Here is a 14,915-nt window from a genome sequence, read left to right as displayed (position 1 = left end):
ATACATTGTTACCATCTATCAGGACAGATAGTGCTGCTGCTGTGTTTACCTCCACAGAGGATTGACTAATACACTGAAACAACCCTTCAGCTACCAGTATTATCTCATTAGGGTTTTCATACCAAACAAGATTGTTTTATTCCATGACAGCAAGCACGGTGTCGATGCACAGACCACGTGATACTGATTTGCATAATCCACATTTTACTGGAGGATCCCCTGAACTGTTCTTGTCACTTGCCCCTGCGGGAGGCAGCCCCTCAAAAAAAAAACCATTGACCTCTCTGAGGCACAAGGGACTCTGCTCCTTAAGCCTGGAAAGGTGCTGCCTCGATTGGACACTTGTATTCAGTATATTACTGGCCACACATCTCTGGGTTCATGCTTGTTTGTCTATGTCGGAGGCTCGTATGCTCGCCTTCAACACCATCCTCTATGTTGTTCACCATCCTGCTTCAGATGGGGAACACCTCATCCCGCCCGGCTCCTCGTCTAGTGGCACCATGTTATGCTCATTTGCAATATATGGATCAGTCCAGTTAAAGAGAGTAAAACCTAATTTATAAGAGAATAAATTTCTTAAAATAATGAATAAACTCTATGTGTAATTATTCCTGAGAGCAGGGGCTTAATCTCATCATGTTGATACCAAAGGGGATGTGCAAATAACCTTCCAGAGTGGTTCAGCCCTCTATAAAGCATCTCCCTGGTAGTGTGAATGTTACCTCTTCTGGCAAATTTTCTTCAACCTGAGTGACAATATGGAAGACGTAGTGGTCCTATATGAGTAGTCACTAAGCATTCCCTCACTCATATCCCTAATGCAAGCACATTTGCTTCTGTTAAGGGACCTGGGAAGCAAAGTGACCGAATTGTAGCCATATTTATCCTGAAATCAGCTTTTCCCCAGATCATGACAAAATTAGAAGTTTCAGGATTTGTATTTGGAGAGCTTTCTGTAGACGTGCAGGGGTGTTCCATTATTACATACGTTTATAGGCAATGGACAAGCAATCCATGTTTACCACTTGGTTTCCAGCATGACAGGCTTCCTCCCCATCCTTCTGGGGTCCACAACCATAGAGGTGTCTTCCATATTGTGTGTAGTTGTCAATCATCACTGGTTATGTGAGTCACTGCAGGTACTTGGATATGTTATGAGGCCCATTCATGGCTACCTCGAGTCCACAGCTGCCCCAAGATCCTGCATTTGCATCAACACTGCCGTAACAGGACAATCTGCCTGATCAGTAGCTTCTCTGTTGGTGCTGTTACCACGCCATTACCCCTAAACAGTCAAGCAGAACCTAAAAAGCTACAAACTGGAAAGCCACAAAGAAATAGTTAAAAATCAATGCAGCGTGAAGCTATGTGCTCATCTTATGGCCTTTCTATTAGGACATGCATTGGTGCTCATCCATTGACCTGTACAGTACTTATTCCTTAGAGTTTCAGTGATGATAATCATAGAGAGGGCTTCACTGTGTCAGCATTGTGTTTTCAGATTTACTATCTGTTGGAGCTCCTAATCCCCAACGTGTTCTACATGGTGTTACCTGCTGCCACCACAAGGGGGAGTGTACAGCCTCTCCATAATGGGCTGTTACTATTTCCCTGATGCTTCTAATCTATGTAATACAAAGCCGGATTGATCAAAGAGGCCTCGATCCCAGCAGTTTAACCTCTAAGATGTCACTGTAGCATTGATGAATAAAGCGCTTGTCCTATGCCATATGATTGCTAGGATCCTGACACTAGATGTCCGTGCTGATCTATCTCACCACCTTCCTACAACTGGAAAGTTTTCATAAAAGAGCTGAAAGCCCATCAATCCCACTTCTTTATAAACACCATTAGCAGGGGCGTAACTACAGTGGTAGCAGCCATAGCAACCGCCATGGGGCCCACAGAGTCAGGGGGCCCCAGCATCCGACCTGACATACTAAAGAGTGGAGGATGTGCATCAATATATCCATATTATGCTACACTTTGTATATCATAATATGTATATAACATATATGTGATGTATATATAATGCATCTGTGATGTGTATATGTGGTATGTGTATACGGTGTATGGCGTCTGCATATACTGTATGTGTGTATATATGCTGTGTGTTTGTAAATGTCACTGTATGTGTGTGTATATGCTCTATATGTGCATAAGTGTATAAATGTGTCATTGTAACTTGCATGTGTGACTATACAAATATGTATCATTTTTAAGTGGGAAGAGGGGCCCCATGCCGAAGCCTGCTATGGGGCCCTGCCACTCCTAGTTACGCCACTGACCATTAGGGGTCCGTTTACACCCTTATGTTTTTCGATCCTCCTATACTAACTGAATAAAGTAGGACAGATCCATGGTGCAGATCAACTAGACTTATGATTCTTTTCAAAGTAATTAAAATTACATGTCATCTGTCCTGCTTTATTCAGTTATTATTGGGTTTTTCCTTGTTCAGTAATCAGGCTGATTGTGGTGCTGAAAGTTATCTAAAATGCCACAGGGGTTATAAAAGGGGGCATCCAACCTGTGCTCTATTCCCTGTTATGGGACTTCAAAGATAGACTCAAATGGTGCCTAGTCTTAAGAGCTTTAGTACCCAGTGGTGCACAGGAGTCACAACCATTTGGACACTTATGCCCTATTCTCTGGATAGGGTACAGGTATCTTTTTGGCACAACCCCTTTATTAAATGTCTGATTTACAGTTATCTCCTTCTATTGGCAGTCATTATGGGGGTTTTTTCCCCTTTTTTTATCCACAGGTTTAAGAAATTTGTACCAAAACCCCTGCTCACTAGAATGACGTATTAAAAAAAAGAAGCCAATCATCACAGATTTAGGAGTCAATATCAGAAATGAATATTGCAGATCACAACTGGACATTCATTTTAATCAAAATATACTAGAAAGTTCTGTAACTTTTAAGGTGTTTAGCATGTTCTCACCATAGTACAGATCAAATAGTGGTTTAAAAACCAGTACAAACCTAAAATCTGTGGTTTGTTCCAGTCTGGAGCCTCTTATGTTTGAGTCTGAAACTCTAGGGCAATCTATCAGGTAGAGGGGAGATTCCTGCAGCTGCTGAGGGATCTTCTTTAAAGCAGACTGGATATATTGTATTAGGTCTGTCCAGGTTTATGGACAAGAAAGGAAGAGATGTCAAAAATAGTGAGGAACTGATCCACAAAGATCAGAATCTATTACACAAGCTTAGTTACACAGGTCTGTACAGTAGACAGTGACAACCTCATCTGGAGGTTAGATGTAAACATTAAAGTAGCAGCGTCCCTAGTTGTGTGAGACGGGTGCAGATCTCACTACAGTAACTGCTATGAAATGGTTGATAAAAGCGAAAAAAGAAAAATAAGTGCGCCCAGATGCAGGTAGAGCCAAAGCAGCTAAAAAGATATCTGAGAAGACTGATACCACCAGCAGCAAGTGGTGGCAGGTTCCTATCCTTCATGTGACACGTGTCATCTTCTTACATAGACTCTCGTGCTGCATCCACATCCTCGGCCCGTCTGACATCACAGTGAGCACCGCAGCGTCATGTGCTGTTACCTGAGGACAAGAGAGGAATGAGAGTGAATATGCCAGAGGAAGCAGCCAAAGATGTACACTTCTAACAATATAACCCATTTAGACGAAGCACTTGGCTTAAGGAGTCTTAATTCCACCTACTGGGCAACAAATTGAACATATTAGTGTGTCCCTTACAAAGCTGCCGAAATAGATCTAATAATAGTAAACTATCCTGAAGCTAGACTGTGTGTGCAAAACAGATTACAAAAAGGGATAAGTTTGTGGTCTGTGTTGAATAGGTGGACGTGGGTGGGTGAGCACCCCTCACCCAACCCATGCCCATAGGAGCAGAGCAGCCGGACCACACTGTGGCTATGCATAATAGACCTTCCTGGAGGTCGTGAGCTAGCCACCATTAAACCCCCATATAGAGTTGTCTTCATGATGCCTGAAATGGTTGAGAACAGCGAGACATAAATCATTTGTACTTGCCTTACAATTTGAGGCCAAAAGTAACCTTATAAACCACTACCAGTACCTTATTAAGCAGAGTAACACCTTCCACAGTATGTTTCTTCAGCAATAAAGTCAAGCTCTCCTTCTCTCACAAACAACCTTTCTGCCGTGAATGACATCACTATTTCCAGGAAGAAATGTAAGAAGTCTCTTTGGAAAGATGCAGGGGAGAGCTCTACTTTAGCCCTCTGGTTCACAAAGTTGAAATTCTGGATGCTGCTTCCAGGCTGGAGCATGATATGAAAGGAGTCGATGTGTAAAAGGTACTGCCTTAGATTTTGCCAACTTGAAGCCTGTTACTGAAGAGCGGTTTGGGCCAACTAACTCTCTTTGCACATACCGGATTTACTGGACTGAATCTAAAAAAAAAAAAATCACTAAACTTAACTCATTCTGAACTCTAGTTCTAGTAAATTCTGCAAGCACATGGTGCAGGTTTTTCAGACCATATTGGCTTGTAGTCAACAAACTTGAATCCATTCCTAGCCCTCCCTGAAAGCTCAGTACTATCTAATGGTCAACTTCATAAGGTCTGTCATTGCAAAACTTCCTTTAAAAAAAAAACACTAAAACCTCTTAACATGTGACGGCTTACTAAACTGTTTATCTCGCATGGATTGTGAAAATATGTGCACCTGTTTCCATGTAAATGACAAAAGAATGCCATCACATAAAACAAATCAGTTATACAGTAACGTGTAAAAGATTTATCATGTGACCACATGTTTGCATATACAGTACACGTACCCTGACACCAGAGATTAGCTGCAGTGATGTATATTAGAGGGATATCCATCCCACCAGCCTGCTCAATGCTTCTAGTATCAATTGGCAACATAAGTGGAGGATGTAACTCAGCATCAGTACAGGATAACTCAAGTTATATATATTTACAGTGTGACTTCTTGAGAAGGATAGTGAGTGCACCTCTGCAGCATAATACCTGTAGTACCAGAATCAGTACATTATAAAGTAATGAATCTACACAGCATGTACACTAGAGATAATTTAATACATAACTTATAACATCATCTTGTGACAAATCCTTCAAAAAGCGTGTGATCGTGGGAGGTGTTTTGTAAGGCACAGTGATCCTCATCCACAACATAAGCAAAGGTTACTTTCCAAACACTGTAGTACAGAGAGTATAACATAAATACTATCCTATAAATTCCAAAAAAAAAATTGGATGCGAACAACAAAAACATCCAACAGTTCATTGAAGACATTTTTATTTCCGTCCTCTCTTTGCAGGCCGCGTCCTTAGATCTGAGGTGAAGTTTAATGCAGGAGGGGGCGCTGTTCTGGCTCGCATGGAGTAGCGGTACTGGGAGGGAGGAGGGGATAATGGGACAGGGGGTGATGTTGGTGACAGTCCAGCAGTGGTTTCCACAGTGGCTGCCCTCTGCTGGTCAAGCAGGGCTTGCAGCTCCTGCTGGTTTGCACTCTGCTGGATAGCCAGTAGATGTAAGCTTGCAGCAAGTTTACTGATGTTGGTGTTCATGTGTGCAAGTAGATTGTTTCTCTCCATCTCCACCTTTAGGATCTTCTTAAACACGGTGCTGTTTCGGTTAACACCCATGGTGAGCTGACACAAGTCTAAGTGTAAGGCGTTCACCTTGGTCATGATTCCTTTCCGTAGTGCTTCTTGTGTGGTTGTAAAACTTCTCAGCTGGCTCTGAAGTGCCCAAAAGGTCTGGTTCTCAAGTGGAAGTGGCAGCTGTGGGGACGTGTTCTGCAGACCTTTGGCCTTTGATTTAACAGACTGAGGCTTTAAGGGTAGTATGGATGGCAGAGTGCCACGTTCCCGATCAGTCTGTGTAGAATTGTCCATTCTAGAGTGCTCGGGGGTCTCAAGGTAAAACGATTCGCATGACTCCTCCAACTCGTAGCTTAACTCCTGACCAAGTGTTTGCCCTAAAATGGTAATGTGCAGACATTAAATATAATGTAAGGTAACCAGTTCATTAAACAGGTGGGGAGGGGGAGGCAGATGCTTTTTGTTGGGTAACAACCAGAATAGTCACCCTTACAACTGGCAGAACTTTGTCAACCAGACTTCATAGACTTATGTACGCCAACTTTGCTCTGCTCACTTATGTAAATATGGTTAGTGGGGGTAGATGTAGACAGCCATTTGGGCTACAGGAAAGCCGGGTATGGGATGCAATGGTGGACAGTTAACCCAGCATTCACAGAAAGAGATATTACTGCTAGTGATCGGCAGAAGGCAGGGCAGGAAAAGTAACCAGAGAGAAAAGGCTGAGGAGGAAGAATCTTGTGGCATAGTATCTAGATTTATATCTAGATATCTTCTCAGAAGCATCTTGGGCTCAGGAAATGATTGGTGTCTTAATTGGAGAAGCTAAGATCTGCTTAGGTTTGATACTGGACTGTAATCCATTGTCCTCCATATTGATCTCCTTATAACAAGGACCAATGCTCTGCAGCACCATAATTCCATAATGGTTATCACAACACCAAGAGGCAGGCAAATAATTAATACCATATATACTCGGTGTATATGACCTGACCTGAGTATAAGCTGAGGTACCTCATTCTCACATAAAAAAAAGGGAAAACCTATTGACTCAAGTATAAGCCTAGGGTGGGAAATGCATTGGTTAAAGCAGGGGTAGGGAACCTATGGCTCGGGAGCCAGATATGGCTCTTCTGTTGGCTGCATCTGGCTCTCAGACAGATCTTTAATAAATAGTGATGGCTGCTGTGCGTCTCTTAGACTGATCACTGAACACAGAAGCGATGTTACCGCTACCTATCTACTGGGGGTATGTGCTGTGGCTACCTATATACTGGGAGTATATGCTATGGCTACCAATCTACCAGGGGTTTGTGCTAAGGCTGCCTATCTACTGGGGGTATGTGCTAGGGCTGCCTATCTACTGGGGGTATGTGCTGGTCAGCCGGGACAGGAGCAGGAACATGGAGAGGTGAGTGAACTCGGAAAGGGATGCCGCCATGGAGGGGGACACGGGTGTGCCTGCCAAACGAGACGTAGTTCGCAGGGGCACCCGTGACACCGGGACTACCTACCTACTTGGGGCCATGTGCATATTGTACGGCTCTTATGGAATAACATTTTAAAATATGTGGTGTTCATGGCTCTCTCAACCAAAAAAGGTTCCTGACCCCTGGGTAAAAGGTTCCTGACCCCTGGGTAAAAGGTTCCTGACCCCTGGGTAAAAGGTTCCTGACCCCTGGGTAAAAGGTTCCCGACCCCTGGGTAAAAGGTTCCCGACCCCTGGGTAAAAGGTTCCCGACCCCTGGGTAAAAGGTTCCCGACCCCTGGGTAAAAGGTTCCCGACCCCTGGGTAAAAGGTTCCCGACCCCTGGGTAAAAGGTTCCCGACCCCTGGGTAAAAGGTTCCCGACCCCTGGGTAAAAGGTTCCCGACCCCTGGGTAAAAGGTTCCCGACCCCTGGGTAAAAGGTTCCCGACCCCTGGGTAAAAGGTTCCCGACCCCTGGGTAAAAGGTTCCCGACCCCTGGGTAAAAGGTTCCCGACCCCTGGGTAAAAGGTTCCCGACCCCTGGGTAAAAGGTTCCCGACCCCTGGGTTAAAGGTTCCCGACCCCTGGGTTAAAGGTTCCCGACCCCTGGGTTAAAGGTTCCCGACCCCTGGGTTAAAGGTTCCCGACCCCTGGGTTAAAGGTTCCCGACCCCTGGGTTAAAGGTTCCCGACCCCTGGGTTAAAGGTTCCTGACCCCTGGGTTAAAGGTTCCTGACCCCTGGGTTAAAGGTTCCTGACCCCTGGGTTAAAGGTTCCTGACCCCTGGGTTAAAAGTTCCTGACCCCTGGGTTAAAGGTTCCTGACCCCTGGGTTAAAGCCTCCAGCCCCCAAGTATATAGCCTTCTACCCCATTATATGGCCAGCAGCCCCTGCCCACAGTATACAGCCAGTCAACTCATGTCCCCAGTATATGGCCTGCCAGCCCCTGCAACCCTAGTAAATAGCCCCCCCCCCCCCCCCGTATATGCCTATACTACGTGGCATTTTGAGAGAAGCTTGTGAAAAGGCATAACAGTAAACTACTCCGAAACATGGATATTCTCCAATTTCATAATGATGAATTTTTTACAAAATTGATATATCCGTTTCCCCCTTTAACAACAAACAGAAAGATGCTCAAATTTTTTTTTCTTTTTTTATAGTTAAGGAATTTTACTGTTCTAAGTTACTTGACAGAAATCCTCCTCATCAGCGGCAAAGAGGGCAGAAACTAACCTCTTTTCATCTTTACCATAAAGCTGAGTCAATTATAAAATGTTCTTAGTTCCCATGATGCTTTGTGTTCTCTCATGAAGGAAAATTTAGCAAATCCAGTGAGATTCCTAAAAGTGAATCCATGGAGCTCAGAATAGTCTGTACATACAGGATCTTTATAGTGCATGAAGTAAATAGTAGAAAACAGCAGTGATACAATTATATGAAGAGTAAAGTCTGTGCTGTGTATGTGCTAAGAGTTAAAGAGGACCCGTCACCCCAACAAAGACCCCGTCCAAATGTGCTCCCATAACCCTCTCCCTAGCTCCTTTCTACCCAGCCAGGTTTTTTTTAAATTTATGCTTGGAAAAATGGTTGAAACAGATCCAACCTCTTAACAAATAAGAGGTTGGATCCTCATATCTCAAGCACGGCAGTCGGGTGTATTCATTAAGGGGGCGGGCCGACACTATGGGGGGCACATTTGGACGGGGTCTGTTTTGGGGTGACAGGTCCTCTTTAACAGCTTCATAGCTGTGTAGAAAGTGCCGTTATAGCAGAAGATGGGGGAGGTTTACTGCAGAAGAGTCTATCACATAGTTTAAGATGCAGAGAGAGACAGAAAAAGTTCAACAGAATCACAGACTGGGATGGAAGGACTAATATAGAACAGAGAATATCTTGTACCTCAACATTCTTTGCAGGGAACTTTTGCATCCACAGAGCTGCAGTCACAAGGCTCTCTTGCTAGTTACATACATAAAGCAACATATTACCTCTCTCTCCCTCAAGAGTGAACAGGGAGCAGCACCTCCCCTCTAGCAGTTAGTCCAGTTTCTTGTGTAAAACATCTATAGTCTCAAAGCAGCACAACCAAGTTAGACAACTGCAGGTAAAGGCTAAACTGAGGATGATAGCAAAGAGACTGATGGATATAGGCAATCAAAGTAATAGGTAAAGTTGTCCTACACCACAAGAGCTATTGATTTGGGAAAAAAATATATTATCAGAGCTGTGCCTTCACATGCATGGGGGTCATACAATACATTTTCAAGCAGCATGTAGCTCTAAGATAAAATGTAGACAAAAACCTAAAAGGACCAAACTACAAAGCATGAACATGTTACACAAATATATTAAAAGAGGTAAATTATATTACAGAACTAGAACAGCCCTGCTCTTTGTGACATTCCCGGTGAGATAATGTATGGAAATACAGTACTATTTTTTCAGTCTCTCCATTGTCAGATACTCCAATTCCCATGTAAAAGCCCATCTTCACTCTAGTCCTGCTGACACTGTTGTAGGGCTTGTTAAATGTCAGCACTGCAGTGAAGAGCCATCAGTCTGGACTGGAATACAGGACAGGAAAGATGAATCTGATACACTGCGACAAACCCATGAAATGCAAGATGTGCTAGGACAGGGATTATTGGTTTCTAGATGTAAACAAGAATGAATGATTAGGAGTACCAAGAAACTACAAAACATGGCCCATTTACATACTGCAGGATAATATCTCCGGCTCCTGCATCAGTCATCGGTAAGTGACATCATGCGCTGATGACAGGAGCCAGAGAGAAGTCCAGAGGGAGAGTATAGCTGCTTTATGGCAGACGAGGCACATCTGTTATACCTAAATGCTATAATATTGTACTAGGAAGCTTTCAGATCTGGTGTCAGCAAGACCCTTCTCAGGTAACAGCCGGTATACTTTACACAGAAAAAGGATAAGTAAAAAACTGAGGCTGTAACCATTGCTGAGCATTCTGGGAAGAGCACATTACAGAACAAGTACTATAGGAGACATAGACAGACCTGCAAAGCCTTCCTCCCCTTTGACATCATTACTTAAAGGGGTATTCCAGGAATCAGCATAATTCATATAGAAGTGGGCACTCAAAATATAAGCTAATGTGTAATAGGTGTTATTAAAAATTTTGCTCCCCTTAGCAGTAAATGCTTTGCACATTTGGCTGTTGTCGGTTGGTAGCAGTGCATCCAGTATGGCCAGTGTTTGGGTGATGGCAGTTACACATCATTACTATGGTAACAGAGCAAGAAAACCTGTTACATCATCATTGGGAGCAGAGTATAAGAGGTAGGAGGAGCTACTGAGAACTAAAGGATCATGGAACTTGTAGTTTCCAGTGGTGGCCATCTTAGTGATAACTCCACCTACTTTATAGAGATTATAAATTTTGTAAATCATAAAATCAAATTATATAAGCTCCATTTTGTTACTAATGACATTGAGTATTGTTGTATTTATTCATTTATATCATCATGGGTTTTTGTGTCAGACATTCATATTCCCGGAATACCCCTTTAAGGCTAGGCTACATTCACATTGACGTGTGTGCTTTGCTTCTGTTGAGTTTTGTTTCTGTTGTGTCTCCATGTCCGCATATCCTTAGGATAGAGCAGACCTGACACACATTAACCCCTAATAGGCCATTTGAAGAATACACATGTCCATAGCATAGACCCCAGGGTTGCCATAGAAACTATCTGAACCCTTCCATAAATGCTTCGGTGGCTGCCAATCAAGCAGGGAATGTCCCTGCATCCATTCAAGTGGTAGATTACCGCTGGGTGTTTCGCGTTTCCCTATATATATCGGTTCAGCACCAATGAAGAGCTGCACCGCCATCAGCTACACATCGTACTATTACAGCGCTGAGCAGTATTCGCTGATCTTCACGCTGTAAAAGTACAGCACAAAGGGATAAGTAGTTAATGTGCCCATTTGGAATATTAACTATGCCTAGTTATAACCATTTATTCTTTGTGTATAGTACCATAACATCACAAAGCGACAACACAAACATGTGGGCACACGTGGGTACAAGAACCTGCAAGTCTAGATACATCTAGTCTTCACAAATAAATCAATGAGTCACTTTCATAGCAGAGTAAGGGATATGCAAATAGGTTTACAAGAAAAGAAAATAAATAAATCAATGTCTAAACTTCAGGAAGTCTTGGTCAATAGGCAAACCTGAAAGTCTCTTCCACAAGGAAGAGACACACAAATGTAGACAGCAGAGTCATTGCTCCTAATCAGTACAGGGTAGGGAACTAGTTTGGCTATGTGAGAAACCATAGGAAAGGGTCAGAGATTGTACATTATAATAACCAAACCATCAAGTATCAAAGTCAAAGTGGATTTTGGCAGGGGTCCAAGTAAGCTGAACTAATAGATTGTAAAGAAACTGTACTATTCTGAAATTTGATAGGCTTTGGGAAAAATGAGCATCCTGGTGACAGGTTCCCTGTAAAGTTAGCAATAGAATAGAAGCAATAGAAGCAATAGAAGCACAGATTTTCTTATCCCAGAAAACGGATTTGCATATTCCTAACCCAGAATCCTTAGTGCACTGCACTGCACCTCTCACCCCTGTGGCTATCTGGACAGTCTGCAATTAATAGTTTAAAATCTTTAGTCCCATTTATACCTTCTTAATAAATTTTCACTGAGCTGTTGGCATACAACTATGGCTTGAGTATATACTTGTCCTACAAGACTACTAGATTTGCTGCTAGTGTATTTGTTCATAAATTTCTTATTTGTACTGATGAAATAGTTACATCCGTATCATACTCCAGAGCTGCACTCATCATTCTGCTGGTAATAACTGAAAACAGTAAGCAAGCTTGAAGACACCCATCTCAATGGCTTTAGGTGGCAGTCATTGTTGAATGTACAGTGCTAAACAGATTGGTTTTCTCTTTCTGGCTTCAGTGATAATTTACTGATGCCTTACTGAACCATTCTTTTCAATGAGCTTTTTCACACTTCAGTTTTTTTTTTCCCACTGATCCAATGTTGTCAGTAAATACAAAGAACACGCTGAAGAGAAAACCAAATTGTAAGTGTCCATAAGCCAAAATGGCTTCTGTGAAAAAAACAACGATGTGAGTCTACCCTTAATACTAGCACTCCATCAATACAATAAGAGCTGAAGACATGAGTTGCTGTGTTGTAATCATCATTCCTCCCTTGCAGAATTAGGACTTAAAGGAAACCTACCACTTGTAGTGGCAGGTTTCTGATGGAAATACCGGGCACCAGCTCAGGGTGAGCTGGTGCCGGAGCTTATTTTCGTTAGTGTTTTAAACCGCGGTATCGCGGTTTAAAACACTTTTTAAACTTTATAGCCGGCGCAGGAAGGTACGCGCTCGGCGCTTACCATGCGCGCGGCTCTCATTCACTTCCTATGTAGCCGCGCGCACGGTAAGCGCCGAGCGCGTACCTCCCTGCGCCGGCTATAAAGTTTAAAAAGTGTTTTAAACCGCGATACTGCGGTTTAAAACACTAACGAAAATAAGCTCCGGCACCAGCTCACCCTGAGCTGGTGCCCGGTATTTCCATCAGAAACCTGCCACTACAAGTGGTAGGTTTCCTTTAAAGGGCACCTACCACCAGGATGAAGGACTGTATGCAAATGAGACTGAGGAGCTCCAGAATCCATTAACACCTATGGAGCCTGAAGCCACTAGGCTCATTTGCATACAACCCTTCATTCTGGTGATAGATGCCCTTTAACATTTTTACAAATACATCTAGTGACAGGTTTCCACAGTGCCCCATTAACCCTTTAATGACCAAGCCCTTTTTTGTTTTTGTGTTTTTATTTTTCACTCCCCACCAACAAAAATCCACAATTTTTCATTTTTCCATGTAAAGAGCTGCATGAGGGCTTGTTTCCTGCATAACAAATTGCACGTAATAATGACGGTATTTAATATTCCATGCCGTGTACTGGGAAGTGGGAATAAATTCCAAACGCAGTGAAATTAGTGCAAAAAACAAACACATTTGCACCATTTTCTTGTTGGCTTGGAGTTGCGGCTTTCACTTTGCGCCCTAAATGACATGTCTACTTTATTCTTTGGGTCGGTACGATCATGGGGATACCAAATTTATATCGGTTTTACAATGTTTTCATACATTTACAAAAATTTTCATACTTCAGTGTACGGTGCTGTGGGTGGTGTAATTTTTGCGACTTTTTATGACATTTTCAATGCTACCACTTAAGGGACTGTACGGCCTTTTGATCACTTTTTATTGATTTTTTTTTAAATATTTTTCAAAATGGCAAAAGAGTGGCTTTTTCAACTTTCGGCACCTTTTTCCGTTACAGAGTCAAAGGCGGGAATAACCATTATAATATTTTGATAGATCAGACATTTTGGAAAGCAGCAATACCAAACATATTCATGATTTTTTACTGTTTATTTATATTTCCATCAGTTCTAGGGAAAGGGGGGGGGTGATTTAATTATACTTTTTAATGATTTTTTTTAACTACTTTTCAGTACTTTAACCCGATGTTGTACGATAAATTCTACTATACACTGCCTTATTATGGGGATTTTCCACAGCATCTATTACAATGTGCAAATCACACATTGTAATAAATGGTGTGAAACGAGTCATCCTTGGATCTTTGTGTGACCGGAGGCTGTCATAGCAACAGATCGCCACTCCCAACAGATGTCATGGGGATTGACGATCTTGGCCAACATGGCGTCACACACCCGCCGCCGGTTTTTAACGCAGGTTTCACGCCCGCGATCGGTGGGTGTTACCGGTGGGCGTTTGTTGTAATATGCAGCAAACGCTCATCGGCTATGTACAACTTTATCTATGGTCACCTAGCGTAAGGGGGGGGGCATGTCCTCCGCTGGACTCTCCCATCTACTCCTCCCCATGTCTCTTCTTAGCATGTCTTGTAACCAAGGTGATGTCATCGAAGGTCCTTTACCCAGTTTGCAAGGTTTGCAACGTCTACCCCATGTATGCTTCTGATTACATGATATCCCAGAAGCCTCCCTGCCAGTTGCTAGGCATTGACCACTGAAACCATGTGACCATGGTTTCAGTGGTCACATGTCAATAAATATTCAACAAAGACATATAAACACTGGTGTCACTGAGCAAAAACATGACACTTACCTGTGCGTCCCTTTGTGGATATTTCATTAGCCAGTCTCTCAAAGTATTCAGGGAGATCAGAATACTCTGTGCCATATGAAATGACCTTAATCCCCTTGTCCAGCATGTTCTCCCGCAGTTTCTTGAATTCATCCACATCTTCTCTACGAACCAGCATGAAGTGTTCCAAGTCCGACTTGTGTTTCACTGCCTCCAAGAACAAGGCCTGGAACGTTGTATCATCCACAGTGCGGCCACAGCCCAAGAACAGGAAGGACTTGGTCTCATAAAGCTTTTGAATTTCCCTCTGTAAAATTATTTTAATATTTAGAATAATTATGCATCAATTTCTCAAAATGATATGGTTATTCACATGACATATTAGATGTAAAATATGATATCTAATATGTATTTATAGAGCAATACAATCCAACATTCACATGAACCTGTGCCCACCGTACTGTAGCACAGCGGGCACACGTCGGCGCTCGTCAGAGTTTCCTACCTCCGCCCCTCTCTACAGCGATGTATGGCACAAGGCGCTGTATTTCAGGAAAAGGTAGGATATGTCCTGTCTTTCTCCTGGCTATGGGACGGTGCTGCACATGTGCAGCACCATACCGCGCCCATTGCCGTCTGTGGGGGACGTATATGTGTCGGCCGTATATACATCCCCTATACGGTCGTCTGAATGTAGCCTAAT

General features: G+C 43.0%; 1 protein-coding gene across 7 annotated transcripts in view; it reads right to left on the bottom strand.

The window, feature by feature from the left end:
• Nucleotides 1–5,039: 5,039 nt before the first annotated feature.
• The window catches only part of FAM118B (family with sequence similarity 118 member B), a 32,460-nt gene continuing 22,584 nt past the window's right edge, over nucleotides 5,040–14,915 (bottom strand). For all 7 annotated transcript variants that reach the window (XM_072156649.1, XM_072156655.1, XM_072156650.1 and 4 more), the window contains 2 exons: nucleotides 14,234–14,519; nucleotides 5,040–5,963 (listed from right to left, as the gene is read on the bottom strand). In XM_072156649.1, the coding sequence (XP_072012750.1) occupies nucleotides 5,278–5,963; nucleotides 14,234–14,519 (972 nt within the window). In that variant the 3' untranslated portion in view covers nucleotides 5,040–5,277. The remainder of the gene's footprint in view (nucleotides 5,964–14,233; nucleotides 14,520–14,915) is intronic.

The sequence above is a fragment of the Engystomops pustulosus genome, chromosome 6, assembly GCF_040894005.1.
Source record: "Engystomops pustulosus chromosome 6, aEngPut4.maternal, whole genome shotgun sequence".
NCBI lineage: Eukaryota > Metazoa > Chordata > Amphibia > Anura > Leptodactylidae > Engystomops > Engystomops pustulosus.
Note: the sequence above shows the minus strand (reverse complement) of the source record. Positions and strands in the feature narration are given on the sequence as shown.